This window comes from Vombatus ursinus, unplaced genomic scaffold, assembly GCF_900497805.2.
Source record: "Vombatus ursinus unplaced genomic scaffold, bare-nosed wombat genome assembly UNPS02010320.1, whole genome shotgun sequence".
NCBI lineage: Eukaryota > Metazoa > Chordata > Mammalia > Diprotodontia > Vombatidae > Vombatus > Vombatus ursinus.
This window is the reverse complement of record NW_020950098.1, coordinates 4328677-4346644: the sequence shown is the minus strand read 5'-3', so window position 1 is coordinate 4346644 and position 17968 is coordinate 4328677. Positions and strand designations below refer to the sequence as shown.

At 39.1% G+C, this 17968-nt stretch overlaps 1 protein-coding gene across 3 annotated transcripts in view; it reads left to right on the top strand.

The window, feature by feature from the left end:
• MSRB3 (methionine sulfoxide reductase B3) overlaps positions 1–15792 on the top strand; it is a 200361-nt gene extending 184569 nt beyond the window's left edge. For all 3 annotated transcript variants that reach the window (XM_027854185.1, XM_027854186.1, XM_027854187.1), the window contains one exon: positions 14343–15792. In XM_027854185.1, the coding sequence (XP_027709986.1) occupies positions 14343–14504 (162 nt within the window). In that variant the 3' untranslated portion in view covers positions 14505–15792. The remainder of the gene's footprint in view (positions 1–14342) is intronic.
• Positions 15793–17968: the final 2176 nt, after the last annotated feature.

Genomic DNA, 17968 nt, shown 5'->3' with positions numbered 1-17968 from the left:
CTATCTATCTATCTATCTATCTATCTATCTATCTATCTATCTATCTATCTATCTATCATCATCATTGTTGTCCTCCTCATCATCATCATCACAGAGGAGAAAGCTGACACTTAGCCAGGTTAAGCTAATAGATGTAAGCACTTTCTTTCCCCTGATGTTTGCCTCTTCTTTTTCATAAACAGCTTAGACATCTTTTAGATTGGGGGCCAGAATAGATTATACAGTACAGAAAGAGCAAAGGACTTTGCTGTTCTGTTTATTCCCTTCAAATTCTTGCACTTTTCACGTTATTCACAAACATAGCATAAATAGTCATTCTTAGTTGTCATGAGACAGAGATGAAATACAAATTTTCTCAGTGCCCAACTCCATCATAAACTTCCTATTACTGTATTTCTATAAGAAATTCTCTGATGTCTCACTGGCTTAATCATTGGCTTATAAAGTTTTGCTTTGGTTTCAGAATATGCATTTTCCCTATAGGCAAGCTGTGAGCTAGGCATGTCCATGAGAACGTTCATTATTTGAATCTGTTTTTACTTTAACTGAAATTGAACAGAGAACTTGTGAGCTCTCTGAAGGCAGGGGCTGTGTTTACCCTGTTTTTGTATCCTCTCACACTTAGCACAGTGCCTGACATTTATTGACTGACTAATGTGTAAGAGAGATGAGTCGGAAGCAGAATGGTACAGGGAGCCAGAGGAGGAACCCAGAAGACCTGAGTTCAAGTGCTAGCTCTGACACATGCTGACTGTGTGACCCTGGACAAGTCACTTAACCTCTGACTCGAGTTTCAGAGAAGGTACTTGCATTAGTAGAGAGGACTTCCTTATCAGGGAATACTAATTAAATACTAATTAAATCACTGTTCCAATCCTTTCTTCCATTCTTGTAGTGTTTAAGTTATTCCCCCGTTGAAAGTGAATAGAGCCATAGATCAAAAGAAGAAACAAACAGCTTTTTAAATAATAACCTAGAGACCTGAGAAAGTTAATGAAGCTTCCATTTTACTTTTTACCACTGAGGAAAACTTGATTAGCATAATAGTAAAAATATAAATGAAAGTAAAGCTTTAAACTTTTTTTATAATTATTTATAATAACAGCTAGCATTTACATAGAACTTCAAGGTTAACAAAGTCCTTGTTGTAAAGAGAGGTTAAGTGACCTGCCCAGGGTTGCACAGATAGTCAGTTTCTGACACTGGATATGAACTCAGGTGTTCCTAAATCTAAGTCCTGTGCTCCATCCACTATGCCACCTAAACTGCCTTAAAAACAACAACAATGATAGTGACAACATCATAGAACAGTCATCTATACTGAAATAATAAATCAATAATTCATGATTGGGATATCCTAACCTCAAGATTGTAAGACTGATGAGGTAGTTTCAAATGGTGCTCTGGTTACTCTAGTAACTCTCTTGGATATGACCCATGTAATTAAAAATCTATGACAGTCATATTATAATGAGGTCACTCAGAAGTGATGAGCTTTGCTGAAATAGCAAAGGGTAAATCATTCAAATCACATATGGCACACTCCAATTCTTTAAGGATTTAGATTTCATTCATTTGTCTAAATTTAGATTTGCATCAATCAAGTTTCTGTCTGGCAGGGTGTACATGAAAAAATATCTCTGTGCCTTTTCTCATGCCCTCTTGAATCAAAATTGTACAATATTGTTTTAGGAATCACCTTTTCGTGTTAATTGATCATATGTCTAGAATAATTTCTTATCTCTACCACCTTTCTTGCCAGAGTCCTTTCCCTTCCCCACTTGAATCCCCACCCTCCCCCTTCCAGCCTAGACCAGAGGTTCCCAAACTTAATTGGCCTATAGCCCCCTTTAAAAAATTACTCAGTGCCCCCTGGAAATCTACTTTCTTTTTTTCTTGAAATTTGTGTCATTTCAAAAAATATATAAAATATATTTTTAAATGACACATCTTAAATTTAACAATTTATTGTAAATTTTTTTTCCTGCATTGAAATGTTGATGATGCAATATTGTGTCATGTAACCATATAGTATCACATTGTAAACAAGTCATTACATGCACATATTCCTGCCTATGCATGCTGGACTTCCCAACAATATGTGACACACTCACCTGCCAACACTTGCTAGTTAAGACCTGTTGGCAGATTTAACCATTGATTGGTTGTAACTTGCATTTTGTCTGTGTATTTGGAAAATAATGTAATCACTACAACTTCAACTCTGTTATGCAGCAGATAAAACACGTATGAATGATTTTTCAAAATTTTCTTATCTTCTTTCCATATGCTTCCACTGACCCCTTATTTTTATGCAACACCCCCCAATTACACCTGAGGTTACTACTGCCCACCCTGGATCCTTCCAGTGCCCACAGGAGGTAGTATCACTCACTTTGGGAACCTGTGGCCTAGACAGAGTTCAAGCATTTACTAAAATGTGATGTATAGTAACCTGCAAAATCTGGAGAAAAAGTGGGGTCCTGCAAGAAATGGTTTTGGAATAAATTCAGTGCTCATCCAGATCTATGAAACTATTTTACACATAAATTTGTTGAAGAATGAAGATGATCTGCTTCTTTTTAACCAAATATGAGACATGTCAATCAAACACAAAACCTGGCATATAAATAATATTGATGATACTGATCTATTGTTTGTTTCTTTTACCTGATGAAGAGCTCCTCATTATTTCTTTTTTTTTCTTTTTTTTGGGTATAGGCAATGGGGTTAAGTGACTTGCCCAGGGTCACACAGCTAGTAAGTGTTATGTGTCATTTGAACTCAGGTCCTCTTGAATCCAGGGCCGGTGCTTTATCCACTGCACCACCTAGCTGCCCTGCTCATTATTTCTTTAGCTATAACCTAAATAAGTGATGACTTCATTCAGCCACCTAAAAGATTTGGCCACACTTGTACATGTATCCTGAGGGAAATTGACACATTTAATTTGGGTTTCAGATATAAAGTTCACTTTGGTCCTGTTGGCCTTGGTGAAAGTTATTATTAGGCTGTTAACATTTCTGAAAAATGCTGGTAGTTTTATTTTTCCTTCCTTCCTTCTTCCTTCCTTCCTTCCTCTTCTTCTCTTTCTTTCTTTCTTTCCTTCTTTCCTTCCTTTCTTCTTTCTTTCTTTCTTTTTCTTTCTTTCTTTCTTTCACTCTCCAAGCTACTTAACACTTCCTCAGAAACACCAAAAAAAAAAAAAATAAATGGAAAAGGGGAGGTAGAATGTTAAATTTCATTTAAGTACCACTGTTTTATGTGTCTTAGGTTTCAGGTACATGGGCCAGTGTTTATGCTCATGGGTGAATGAATTCTCTTTCTCAGAGTAGCCTGCAACAGAGATGACATCAGTAACTTAGTAGCAGTCAAAGAAAAATGACGCATTAGTAATATCCTTCAGTGGTTAAAGATAAATCAAGCACGAATCCCTTGTCAAGAGGAGATTACAGCCATGAAAGATATCAACTCAAATTCAGTGTAACTCCTTTCATTGATGGAATTGGTAATCAATGGTTACCTTTCCTGGGGACCAGTAAGTCAGGTTTCTTTCTTAACAATTACTTACTAGAGGAATGGCCCTGACCATACTCCCTTTGGGGGTCTTTTTCAACCCCCTAAATTTATATTATTTACAAAGGTTTTTTTCCTTGCTTATGCCAAACCTTTAATTTTAAAGGGGGGGGGAGGAGAGAAGGAGGGGCAGAAGAGAAGAGGAGAGGAGGGGAAGGTGCTATTCACTCTGGCATATATGAAAATATATGCTTTAAGTAAGTTACATTTCAACCGTAGGAAATAATAAGACTTTACAGAAACTTACTGCTTGCTATCTCCTTCCCAGATGGATGGAACTATGGAATGTCTACCAGAGAAATACAATATACTGTGGGAATATTAACAAAATATTATTTCAGTAACTTAAAAATATATTGATACTTTTCATTCCTATTTCTTTTAATTTATGTTTCACATATATTTGCTTAATTTTAAAATTTTTTTCTTCTTTGAAATTTGTATTTTTGAAAGACTTTTAATTTGAAGAAGAGTTAGGAAGACTCATCTTCTTGAGTTCAACTCTGGCCTCATATACTGAGTAGTTGTATGACCCTGGGCAAGTCACTTAACCCTGTTTACCTCAATTTCCTCATCTGTAAAATGAGCTGGAGAAAGAAATGGCAAACCACTCCAGTATCTTTGCCAAGAAAACCCTAAATGGGGTCACAAAGCATTAGACACAACTGATTCTAAGAACCTTATTCAAATCTGGCTTCATATTCTTTGTATCATACTCTAGATTCTTCATTTCCATAATCCTACACTCAATTATTTTTTTTTCTACTTTAATTACTACAGTTTCTTATTGTTGTTTGTGAGGCAATCAGGGTTAAATGACTTGTCCAGGGTCACACAAGTAGCGTGTGTCAAATGTTGTAGGACTGATTTGAACTCAGGTCCTCTTGACTCCAGGGTGGGTGCTTTATCCATTGTGCCACCTAGCTGCTCCAATTTCTACAATTTCTAATCCCTTCATGGGAATGTAGCAAGTATTAGTGGCATGTAGTATGAATGAGAGGATCATAAGGTCTGTATAGGATGCATTCACTCAAACACGTGAATAAGATCTTCTCACTTGTTAAGTAGAAACTGAATCAATATCAAGCAATCAACATTGATACATTAATGGTGATTCATTGAGTCTGGACATTCAACCAGTTCTAAATTCACTTAAATGTGATATCACAGGAGACACTGTCAGTTATCTTATGGAATCTAGCCATTCTTTGTGGTTGTTGAGTCATTTGAGTCGTGTCTAATGCTTTGTGACCCCATTTAGGGTTTTCTTGGCAAAGATACTGGAGTGGTTTGCCATTTCTTTCTCCAGCTCATTTTACAGATGAGGAAATTGAGGTAAACAGGGTTAAGTGACTTGCCCAGGGTCACACAGCTACTAAGTATCTGAGGCCAGATTTGAACTCAAGAAGATGAGTCTTCCTAACTCCAGGCCCAGCACTCTATCCCCTGCATCACCTGGCTGTCTCTAGGTATTCTGTATCTCCATAATTCTAGTCTGCTAATCTAGTAACTGTCAGGAGTGAGGTTCACCTGGTTAGTTGTGTTGAATGAACTATTCGGCAAGAACCCACCTTGGCTCTTACTGATCACTGCTTTCCTATCTTAGTGCCCAGAAACCATCTCTTTAATAATGTACTATAGAATATTGTTAGGGAATTTGTCAAGCTGTTTTTTGAAGGCTTTTCTTTCTTCCCTCTATCAAGCGCCAAAACAACCTTTACCCCTCTCTCTGTCATGAAGTTGCCCATCATTAGGAAGTCTTCCCTTGTGACTAGGATTGAATTCAATGATTGAAAGTCAGATATGACTCTCAGGCCAAAGTTGCAGGACATGTTGTCACTGCTTAGTTCTCCTCTTTACTGACCTTTGTGTTGTAGCTCGTTAGTTATACTGAACTTAACTCTGGACCGCACGAGCAGAGCAATGCAGAAGAATGCAGACATACCACAGGTGCCCCAGCGTGATTTCCCTGGTGGCAATAGCAGCCAGACCTGTGCACTGTAATGCAGAGGAAGCCAGGAGCAGGGAACCCTCACCTCCACAGACAACTGTTGGCAAGGTTTAGCTAATGTTTAGACTATTGAAACAAAGATGAGATAATATTTGTAAAGTAGTTTGCAGACATGAAAGCACTATATAAATGCTAGTTATTATTATACCTTGTTAAAAGAAAAAGCAAATTAGAATGAAAACAAGTGGCAGAATAGTGTTGCATATCATGATGAAATACACATCCCCAAAGAAATCAATGAACCATTGAGGGGAAATGGGCTAGGAGCCTCACTGGCTCTGCAACTCGGAGCCGGTTACCTAACCTTAAATGGGGAGAGTCATGATAACCATCTCACAGGATTGTTGTAAGTATCCAATGGCACTGTGCATCTCAAAAGCCAAAGCTGGTTCCGGTCCCTCAGACTGAAGGGCTCCTGATTGTTTGAACTCTGTTATAAACAACAATCATTGACCATTAAATCAATGAGAAAGTATTGATATTTACATATATTGACATTTACATATGTTGTAAAAAACATATGTAAAGCACTTTCTAAGCATTAAAGTACCATGTAAATGCTAGTTATTACTACGTGCTAGTCCAGAATACAAAATGCTATTCTCTGACACCTTCATAGACATTTTCATAGATGTCAGACATCTTCATCTTCATAAACAGCTTCAACTTATTCCTTCCTTTTCTACCTCCAAATGTTGAGGCCACATGAATTGTATTTTCCTTTGAGTTTCTTGTCTGGGTTTCCTCTTCATTATTCACTGACAAATTTCTGTAAAGATTATTTCATACCTTATGATTCCATTTTCTCACTTTTATTGTTGTTTTTCAGTCATGTCTGGCTCTTTGTGACCCCATTAGGAGGTTTTTTGCCATTTCCTTCTCCAGTTCACTTTACAGATGAGGAAACTGAGGCAAGCAGGGTAAAGTGACTTGCCCTGGGTCACACAGCTAGTAAGTGTCTAAGACCAGATTTGAACTCAGGAAAATGAGTCTTCCTGATTCCAGGACTGGAGCTCTATCCACTGAGCTACCTAGCTGCCCCCTTCTCTTACTACCTACTCAAATCTCAAACCATTGCATTCTGGCTTCTGTTTCCATCCCTAGCTGAAACTGCTGTCTTCAAGGTCTTTTTCTGCAACATTTGACCCTATTAATCATCCCTTCCTTCTCAGCAGTCTTCTCATTTTGCTATGTGATGCTATTCTCTCCTGGTTTTCTTTTTATTTATATGACTATTTCTCCTGTCTTCTTTTGTGGTCCATCTTCTTTTCCCTGAACTCTAAGGGTGAGTGTGTCCCAAAGTTTTAACCATAAGCTTCATACTTTCTCCTTTAACACTCTCATCCTCTCCCAAGGCTATGGTTGTCTATGGATATGACTCCTGAAACTCTATGTAGCATCACAAAATCGTAAAATTGGAGGTAGTGGTACTTTAGAGTTCATTTAGAAAAAGCCCCTCATTTCAAGGAAGAAAGGAAGGAAGAAAGGAAATACAAAGAAATTAAATGACTTGCTCAAGATCACACAGCTGATAAATACATAACTGGGATTTGATACCAGACCCTCTGACTTCAAATCTAGTCTTCTTTTATCTCTGGACCATACCGTTTTCTGATAGCTCTGTGATCTCTCTGAAATCTAATTCTGCATTTTTGACACTTCTGCCTGAAGGGTCCCAGTGACACTTGAAATTCGCTTTGTCCAAGATGGAACTCATCATCTGCTCCCAAATTTGCTCATCCTTCCAATTTCCCTATTTGTGTTAATGACCCCTAGTTACTGAGGCTCAAATCTCAGAATCACCTTTGACTCTTCATTCTTCCTTACCCTTAATATCCAATTAGTTGCCAAAGTTTGTTTCTGCTTCCATCATATCTGTAACCACTACCCAGGTAAGCAGAAGAAGTGATACAAGGACACTCTCAAGGGCTTTCTGAAGAACTTTGAAATTGATTACATGATATGGGAGACACTGGCAAAAGGCTGCCCAGCATGGTATACCCGCGTCAAAGAAGGCGCTGTGCTCTATGAGCAAAACAAAGCTGAAGTAGCCCAAAAGAAATGCAAGATGCACAAATTTGGAGAATCCACCCCAAATGTTCACATGGACTATTTGTGCCCAACCCGTGACAGAGCATTCCGAGTTCATATTGGTCTGACCAGGCACAGTCGGACACACTGTACCTTGACTCTAACATAGTGACATCATTTTGATCTTCTTTGAGAATGAAGGACAGTAACCACCCAACATCCCCCCTCGTACTGCCTATACCTTAATGACCATTAGCTCCTTATCATATTTAACGTTTTTATTAGTGACTTGAATAAGGGCTACTTATCAAACTTGCAGATGGCAAACTTGAAGATGACATAGGAGGGAGAGCTAATACCTTGGATGATAGTGTCAGGATTTAAAAAAAAAATCTGGACAGGCTAGAATGTTGAAATGAATAATAATAATAATAATAGTTGATGTTTATATGACACTTTGAGGTTTGCAGAACACTTTACATGCATTATATCATACTACCCTCCAATAGCTCGTGAAATGGGTGCTATTATTATCCTCATTTGACAGAAGGAAAAGTACTCTTGTTTGTCCATGGTTACACAACTAGAAGGCATTAGAGGGAGGGAATAAGAAAAGGGAATAAGAATTTATTAAGCACCATGTGCCAGGTAGTAGTGCTAAGCCCTTTTACAGATATCTCATTTGATTCTTACAACAACGCTGGAGGTTGCTGTTATTATCCCCATTTTACAATTGAGGAAACCAAGGCGAACAGAACTTAAGGAATTTGCCCAGAGTCACACAGCTAGTAAATGTCTGAGGCCATATTTGACCTCAGTTTCTTCCACATTCTAAGCCCACTGTGCCACCAAGCTATCTCTCTTTCCCCACTGAGGAAAGTGGGAGACAAACCTCAGTCTCTCCTGGCTCCCAGTTCAGAAATCTTTCACAACACTATTCTGACTCCCAAACTCATAACGAGAGCAAATGTCGAGTCTTAGACTTGAACTAAAAGTAACTTCACAAGTACACGATGGTTCAGGTGTGGCAAAACAACAATTCATCAGAAATAGATCAAGGTTTTAATGTACTATAAACTCAACGTAATTCACTGCTCCAATATCACAGGCAGGAAAGCTAATGTGGGGTTAGGAGGATGCTCTGAGAAAGGATTGTACACAGCTCCAAGCAAGTGATAATTCTGCTCTGCTCTGCCATGGTCAAATCTCATGTTAGACTCTTGGGTTCAGTTTGGGGCATCGCATTTTAAATTGAATATTGATGAGTCAGAGAACACCCAAGAGAGGGCAACCAGGAGCTTTTTGAGGTGATGCTTTATTAGGACTGGTCAAAGAAACTGAGGCTAGTTTAGATAGAGAAGAGAAATTCCATTTCTGCTTCTTCAATCTATTTCTCATCTGGTCGCCACCTTGCCAATAGCCTGGATTGGTGCTTTATCTCCTCCCTATTCTACTTAATATTCTTTTCAGTGACTTGGACGAAAGTATAGATGGCATACTTAGCACAGTGTCAGATGACCAAAAGGTAGGAAGAAGAGATAAATATTGGATGATGGTGATGAGGGTGAGGTGGGCGGAGACCTAGGGCTGTCCTTAAACATTTGAAGGACTTCAGTATATTAAAGGAAATAGAGTTGTTCTCTTTAGCTCCAGAGTAGAAGTAGGAGCAATGAGTGGAAATTCCAGAGAAACAATTGTAGGGTTGGGACAAACTTCCTGAAGTCTTCTTGGTTGTAAACATAGTTTCCCCCTCACCAGAAGTCTTCAAGCAATGGCTACATGACCACTTCTGGAATTTGCTGTAGAGCAGAGTTTTTGTTCATTTATGGATTAAATTGCATGACCCTTTAAGGTCTTTTTTCAATTCTGATATTCTTTGATTTTTTTAAAGGACTTGCATAGGAGAAATATGATATACTGCAATCTAAAGACAGTCATATTTAGGAAGGATCACAGAGAACAGACTGGTGGGGGTTCTCCTTTGCCTTTATTATAATGGCTGCTAGTTGGAAGAGATGGGTTATCGGGTAGAATACAAATTTATGTTGACATCACTTCAGTATCTGGACTGGAACAGTTTTCTCCCTATTCTTCCATTGAATGAATTCACTGGATTATTCCCAAGTTATTCCTCCTAGAGTGGAGTTCATCTCAGTCTTAAATTGTTCAAGTGATGGTGGGCCCACACACCTTCCCCTGGTTTAGACAATTCCCCAATTCCTTCCTGTTATTGGAGACTTTTCCTTGATAGGATTTAATTCACATTTTCCAGTTATTGATAAAACACACTGCTGCTTATTTCAGCTCCTCTAAGTACTGTGAACAATTAGATGTCATTTTCTCCCCTCTCCTTCCCACCCCAGCCTGTTAAACAAACCTTTGTCAGGAGTTTAAATTCAGAGCAAAGGAGGCAGAATTTGCCCGGTTAAGCTAAAGTTCAATGAATGAGTCCCTCCTGGAGGTACTTGAGGAATTCTTTCTTCAGATCAAAATTCTACATCTGGAGCAAATGGGAGACCAATAAATCACTTAACTTTTTATAATAATCTTTAAGGGACCCGTCAGATCCCAGGGTTTACCCAAGTTGGAGGCTATTTATGACTGCAGTTTTTCCTACTTGAGTCTCTGGTAGAATCCCCTAAGTTTCTTTTAGATCATTGTTAATTTGTCCTAAGTCAGCTAAATCAACAGAAAGGTAAATAGGCACCAATATGGAGGATTTTTTTTTTCATTAAATAGTTTTTGGTAAAACTGAGAGCTTTATTAATCTTTTGCAGATGATGACTCATACATTTCTGATGATTAAAGATACCCATGTGTTACATGAGGGTTTTCAGCTTCACAAGCCATCTCTCTTTTTCTTGATCTTTTGGTAAAATTATAAGCTAAACTGGTGACTTCATAATCATTTCCTTGGCAACAGTTTGGTATCACAAGCATAGAGGAAAATAGCTCTTACTGAAACACAAGTGTCTTCAATAACAGTGGGAGAAAACAGAAAACTACTGGCAAAGTAAATTGCTTTTGTTAAAACTGGTTTCCTCCTCCCACCCCTTCCCCATGTGCCTGAGTGTAAAAGCCTACCTCTAAAAGTGTCTCATCTTCTAGTTCAAACACTTAAGAGAAAATGACAATTACAAAGCTTAAAACATCCTAGGCAGAGCTAGGAGAAAAACCTCTACAGGACAGTTGGAAATACATCAGTGAAGAAATATGCAGGAGTGCTGAATACACTTTGTGTTTCTTCCTCACATAATTGAGAATTGCAGTCAGATTTGGGGGAATTATGTTAAATTTGATGCCTAATGGTTCTGTTTTTCAGGGGGGTCCTTCCCCCTTGATCTCTGTAGCTCTTTGGGTTTCCAGGTTTTCTGGGCAGGAGGCTTAGAAAGGAAAAAAAAAGTCCTGAGGGAATTTGTGATTTTTTTTTTTTTTTGCCATGGTGATTTAATGTTTCTTCGGGATAAAGGCACAAGTGTCTGACCAGTCAATTCTGACTATCCACTGTCCTACAGTTACATATTACCTGCGAAATCAATAAATACAAAAAAAAAAAAGAAAAGAAGAAGGAAGAAAGAAGCCTTTAGCAGCAAGCACACTGAAGACTATGCCCTGGAATAAATCATTAGCAGCAGGTTTCAGAGATTTCTTCATCTTGTGGCAACCAGTTTGTTTCAGTTACAACCAGGTGTGCTGTGCTATCCCTACATGTTGCCAGTTGGCTTGGGCCAGTGCAGCAAAGCTCGAAGGCAGCTATAGAAACAATGCATCACTGACAACTTCCATCCATCATCCCACTATTCTGCCCAGGGTCTAAGCAGCCAAGGATGGGCTCCATGTGTGGAAGTTCCCCTCTAGGAGGAACCTTCAGGGCTTATATGCTTTTAAAAGAAATCTGCTAATCGTCTTCTGTGGGAGACATACCACAACACAAGCTGCCTTGTGGGCTTAGTCTGCTTTGCAGACAACTGGTCTTGGGGTCTTATGGGGATAATAGGCTTATTATGTGATACAAATACAAATTAACACCATTCTTTAGTTGGAGAGAATGGATCCCTTAGTCATCCCAGCCTGGTGTGAATCTTCCCAATCACCTCTTGTGATTTTCCACTAGAGGCAGAGACAACGAAGCCCATCTCAATAAGTCTTATGGCTTCCCAATTTAGGGTGGGTATGTTACATTGTGATCAATTTGCTTGGATGGTTCATAAATTTGGGTTCCAGTGATTCCACCTGCCCATAATTTCTCTTTGCCTATTGTTTTGCCCAGAGGAAAAGCATATAAATAAGGTTTTTTTTTTCCCTTGGTGTTAAACAGGAAAGCTGTTTCCAGATTGACACCAACTCAGTGGACCAGATTCAGTTCTTAGAATTTGTGTTTACCAAATTAAAGCACCTTTGTTCACCCTCCCGGCTTCTGCTCCAAATCTGGATTGGGAAATTAAAACCTGACTAATACTTACTGGTTTAAAGTATATTTGCATCAGAGCTTTGTTCTTAAAGAAATGTAAATAAGAGACTGTTTTCTAAATAGGATCTGTAGATGATTAATTATGGCATCATCATCATTTTGCCCGGGAGAGCTAAATTCCCTCGTTGAAAAACTACCTATTTGAGACTTTCATGTGAAAGCTTCACCTCTCAGATGTCGAATGATCAAAATGCTGGAGTTGTGTGTGAGGTCAGTAATTGCACACACATCCCGGTCTCCGTGAACACCAGTTCCTGTTGGCCTGTGCACTGACTTGCTCGTTTGGCAAGCAGAGATGGGTGTTTTCCTGTGTGCAGTGGGTAACCACATGGATTTTGCCGGTGCGTCTCAGCTGCTGATGCCTGAAAATTTGGCCCCGATTGTTTATAGAAATGAAAAGCAATCTGAGCTGTCAACCTTGATATTACCTCAACTTGTATAGAATGTGGTAAAAATAATGCAAGATTTGTTTTTTTTTTCAGCCTGTTTCATATTTTCCAGGCGATAGATTGCATCAACCCAGGGTTCATTTTTAGTTCTTTGATGAGCTGACATAATACACTGCAAGGAAAATAAGAATGCACTTTTAACATAGAAGGGCCACATGGTCAAAGTTGCTATCTGTGCTATTTATTAATAACTAGGGAACTTTTGAGCATTGAGTTCCAGTACTTTTGAGGGAGATGGGGGCAGGGAATGGGGCAGATTGAGGGGGAGACCTTTCATCTAGGCTCTCCTACCATCCCCATTCACTGTATCTCCCCCCTCATTTGTAAAATCCTTAGACTTTTCCCTCTACAAATCTCATGCTAGACCCCCAAAAGTATAGTGATTAGCATTAGTAGTGATAATGCCCTTTCATGTTCTTTCCAGTCTTGCCTATGCAAATTTCTTAGAAAATGTTTGTCCCAGGCTTAAGTGTCTATGTTACAGTTCATTGTGTTTGTAAGAACTGGTTCTAGTGTTTACCTGTGTTACACTAATGTATACAGTCCATTCATGTCCTTGTTGAGAAAGGGATAGGGACAGGGAGGGGGAGTGCTAAGTATGACATACACTGTTATCTTTTGTGACTCATCCACCATTGGTATGGTTGTCTTAAGGCCTTTCCTCAGTGGAAGAACATCTTCATAGCCTTGGTCTTTGAGGGGAACCCCTATAAGATAAGCTTCTCAATAAAACCTTTTTTAGGGTGGGATTTCTTTTAATAACCTTCATAACCATTTATATTCCCATCTTACCCTTGTACTTTGGTCTTGTTTCCATTCCTTTGATTATTTGGTTTCCAGTAGCATGGCCTTTGGAGCAACTACGTGGCATATTGGATATAGTGCAGGGCCTGGAGTCAGGAAGATTTACCTTCCTGAATTCAAATTTGTCCTCAGACACTTACTAGCTGTGTAACCCTGATCAAGTTTGCCTCAGTTTCCTTATCTGTAAAATGAGCTGGAGAAGGAAATGACAAACCAATCCAGTATCTTTGCCAAGAAAACCCCAAATGGGGTCACAAAGAGGCAGACACAACTGAAATGACTGAATCCCATTCCTATTGGTTCTGCAGCCTCTCATCGCCATCCCCCAGTTCACTTAGGTAAAAGAGCTCAGATGCCCTATTTTCAGCCAGAAAAGGCATCATACAAGCTGAGACTTTTCCATTGGCTACCCTTAGAATCCAATGACCACAACACATAAATCCACCAAGCCTCACCATTGCTTTCCTGGGTACTGAGAACATCCAATGCTTGTCTGATGTTAAGTTTTACTGCCCATGAAGGCAAACATCACCTCCGTCATGGCCAGTTAAGCAGTATCTTTTACAGTGGACTTTTGCATATCTGAAATCCACCCATCCAAAGCCAAAAGTAATGGGGGGAGGGGGAAGAGATTTTATTCTGCCATGTTTCTTACAAGGGGGAGATCAAGGGTCAAACTCAATTCATAAAATTACTGCAGTCATTTTCAGCTGGCTGAGAGAATTCGCAGATCAAAAAAAATGCAGTGGCTCATATATGATTTCTGATATACGCAGTTCGAGGTTTTTCTTTTTGTTTTGTTTTTTTTGGCTCTCGGCATGTGGTGCAACGCCTGCCAGAAACCATCCCCACAGCTATTGACAGGTAGATTAGAAATGGTCCAAGATGGTTTCCATCATTCCACTCTAGGCTAGTCATCCATTTAAGCCACTTAATAGGAGTACAACTCAAAGCCTGCTTTGTACAGATTTCTTCCTCACGTTTTGATCTTCTCTTTCAGTGTGGTGCTCACCTTGGGCATGTTTTCGATGACGGGCCCCGACCAACTGGCAAAAGATACTGCATAAATTCTGCTTCCTTGTCTTTCACTCCTGCAGAGAATGGTAACGCCGAAGACAACAGTGTCAGCATCCCTACTGAAGCTGGCAAAATGGAGCTGTAGAATGAAATTCGATATGAGACAACGATCTTACCAGTTAGTAGGGGAAAAAAAATCAAAATTGTCTACTACTATCTTATTTCATATATGCATATATATTTTTCAAACATAGAAGGGCAGTTTGTGCTATTGATGTTTTCTTTCTCCTCTTCCTTTTTGCTTAAACAGAGAAAGGCCTTAGACATGAGTATATTTTGCCATTAATGAAAATCTTAACTATTTGTATGTAGATTGGGGGAAAAGAGATAGTTTTGAGAATGCCTTATCACTAGATATTTGAGTACTAAGCTGCAATACTTTCTTAAAAGTGAATTTAAAGAATCTCTCCCTTGCATAAGAAGAAAAGGGCAATTTGGCCTCCAGACTCCAAATTAGAGCACTCCAGTGTCAATGCAATTTGAAGAGAACTGAACCTGGATAGTGAGTTCAGACCTGCAAGACAGATGGCCTTAGGGCATTTGTATAGATCTATTGAAGATAAGGATAGAGTGATGCCTTACCATACTTGTAGGCTTTGTGGAAAGTTTGAGCTAAGGCAGTTTATTCCCACTAAAATGGTGTGAAGTTCTAAAGTCTTTCCTTATGTTAAATTGCTGCCAAATCTGAGAGGGTACAGGGAGTATCGTGGGAGGGGGAAGTAAACATTATGTCACTTTCATGCCTTTATTTTATTTTCCATTGAAAACATTGGAATGCAAGACAAACGTAAAACTTTGGGCTCCATTTTGCTCAAGGTTCACGCTGAAAAACACCTGCCATGGCTTTTTCAGAAGTCCCCCCTTCCACACCCAACACCAGCTGCAACCGAGACAACAGTTTGGGAAACTTGAACTGCTTAAATTAAAATATTGGGAATGGGAAGCTTCAAACCAAAGTAGGGGATGTGATGGAAAAATGAAGGGATACACTGAGGACTGGAACCTTTGCATGGCGGATCATGCTTGGGCAGACAGGGCATGGGACAACTCACCAGGGCCCTATACATGTGCTACCATCCAAGAGGGTTCAGGGCCACTCTATAAATGTGGATGTGAGATTAGTGGGATTAAAGCAGGAAGTCAGGAATTAGGTGTCTTAGATTCCAGTCCCATACTTGTCATTGGTCTGCTCTTTGTTAAACATTACTATATTTATGCCTGCGTCCCCATGTGTGAAATGGGAATTAAAGCATATGTAAAGTGCACTGAAATCCTCAGGGCAAAAGCACTATATTGCTGTATAATTAATAAAAATATTAATAATAATAGCTAGCATTTATGTAGTGCTTTAAGGTTTGCAAAGTGCTTTACATATGTTAACTCATTTGACTGTCACAATAACCCTGGGAGGTAGGTGCTATTATTGAACTCATTTTACAGATGAGGAAACTTGAGGCAAAGAAGGGTTAAGTGACCTGCCAGGGTCATGCAACTAGTAAATGTCCGAGGCAAGATTTAAACTCAGGTCTTCCCTGACTCCAAATACATCACTCCATGCACCGAGCCACCTAGCTACCTCTAAATATTAAAACTATTGTAATATTCTCCATTTTCAAAGCAAAATTTTTTTCTGGTCCTAAGAGCCTCAAAGATTTCAGGCTTAACAATTGAAATGGAAAGGAGTAGCGATGAGGTTCACCTAGTGGATTGGCATGGAAACAGTAGGGCTGAGAGCCAGAAATTTTTCTTTGTAGCAATAGGGAGTGGTTTTATTCTTGCACATTTGTATTTTAATATTTAGTCAGATTGGGGACAGACATTGTTGTGCACAATAAGGTTGGAGGAGGACTACAAGAAGGAGTGATGTCACCCAATGGTGCAGTGGCCTAGAATGTTTGCCGACTAATACCAGATCTAATTTGTACCAGTTAGTAATTGATAACTGAAATTATAGCTTACGGCCTGAGTTTGAAAACGCAACTCTTTTTTATAAGTAATTAAAAAGATGGGAATGGAGAAAAACTCACGGAAAGTACCATATTGCCTCTTTGGGAACTAAATCAAAGATGAGGAAAGAATTCTTTGGAACACTGGGAAAAGAAAAGAAGTGAGTAAAACCAAAAAAGATTTGAGTGCCAATGTTAGTTGCATTTGTGCTCTGAGTCCCTAAGATGTATCCTAGGTCTCTAAAATCTTGCTGCCTTTTTATTGCAAAATGGACTACATCTAGATGGATTTGAGTCTCTCCCTGTCAACCCTGTGGCCCGTCTTCTCCTTGTGCTCTAAAACACCCAAGGTACCTCTTTCCTCCCTGAGGTAGAAATCAGGACTAAGATAGACCTGTCTATAGCTGCCTTACCCCCAGCTCCATTTCAGGGATCTACTACATTTAGGCCTCCTTGGACAGCTCTTTTGAGGTTGACCCAAGCAGGCACTGGAAGTACCCCATATGTTCATGAATTCTCCTCAGCTGGTTCCTAGTCGAGGTGGAGCCCCACCTCCCCCAGTCATTCCTTTCATGATCTATAGTTCTGAGGAATCCAGAGAAGGTTCAGTAGTCCAAGTAATAAGAAATACCAAGTGCTTTGACTATAGCTGCAAAGTTCTTCATTAGCTTATAGAAAAACCTGCTTAGATTTAATTGGACATTCACATTACACTTTGGTGGAGAAAGGTAAAGAAGAAAGGGGGCCTCCTATCCTTTGGTTTCTTCATTGCCATTCCTTCATCTTTATCTTTGTAGGGTTTAGTATTTCCTGGGAAAGAATTATTCTCTTCCTTCATTTTTTTTTCTTCCAGGAAAGCCCATTTTTCTCTTCTTGCATTTTCCAACATCAATTTTAAGAAAAAACACCAATGTCCATTAAAAAAGAAGTGGGGGGTGTACATGTGTTTTAATTCCATGTTGCTTTTGAATTTGTATTATCAAATTTCAGTATATTTCTGTCTTATGTCAAAAAATATATTACTAAAAGTTCAATGAGCAATAATGTCAGCTGTCATGCACCAGATTTATTTTTGCAGGATATGGAGTGCAGTGAACTGAGTCAATATGGTGAGGCGCATGTGATCTGTGGGAGTTATACCGTTTTAAATAGGAAATTCATTGTGCTCTCCTTCCATGCATTATAGCATGGTGCGAGGCAAGATAGATTTCCTTGTCATGCTATTAGAAGATGGTGGACCCTGCTCATATTATGCAGTACAAACATTGATCTGCTTGTGGTCACAAGAACGGGACTTGAGAGAGCAATGATATAAATACTGCCTTATGAGAGCATTTCTTTATATTTAACTTTGCACTTCTTTTATGCTGTTCAAATCTGAATCCAAATGATGTAGCAATTTGAGAATGTATTTTACAATAGTCTTCCATATTGTTACTTTATTTGAAATGCATTTCTTTAAATATGAATAATGGGGGGAAAAGGGATGTAAACTAGGGAAGGGATTGTGTCTTCATCTTTGTATCTTCCAGCACCTAGGACAGTGCCTTACACATAGAAGGCACTCAATATTATTTGTTGAATTGAACTTATTGAATTGTTG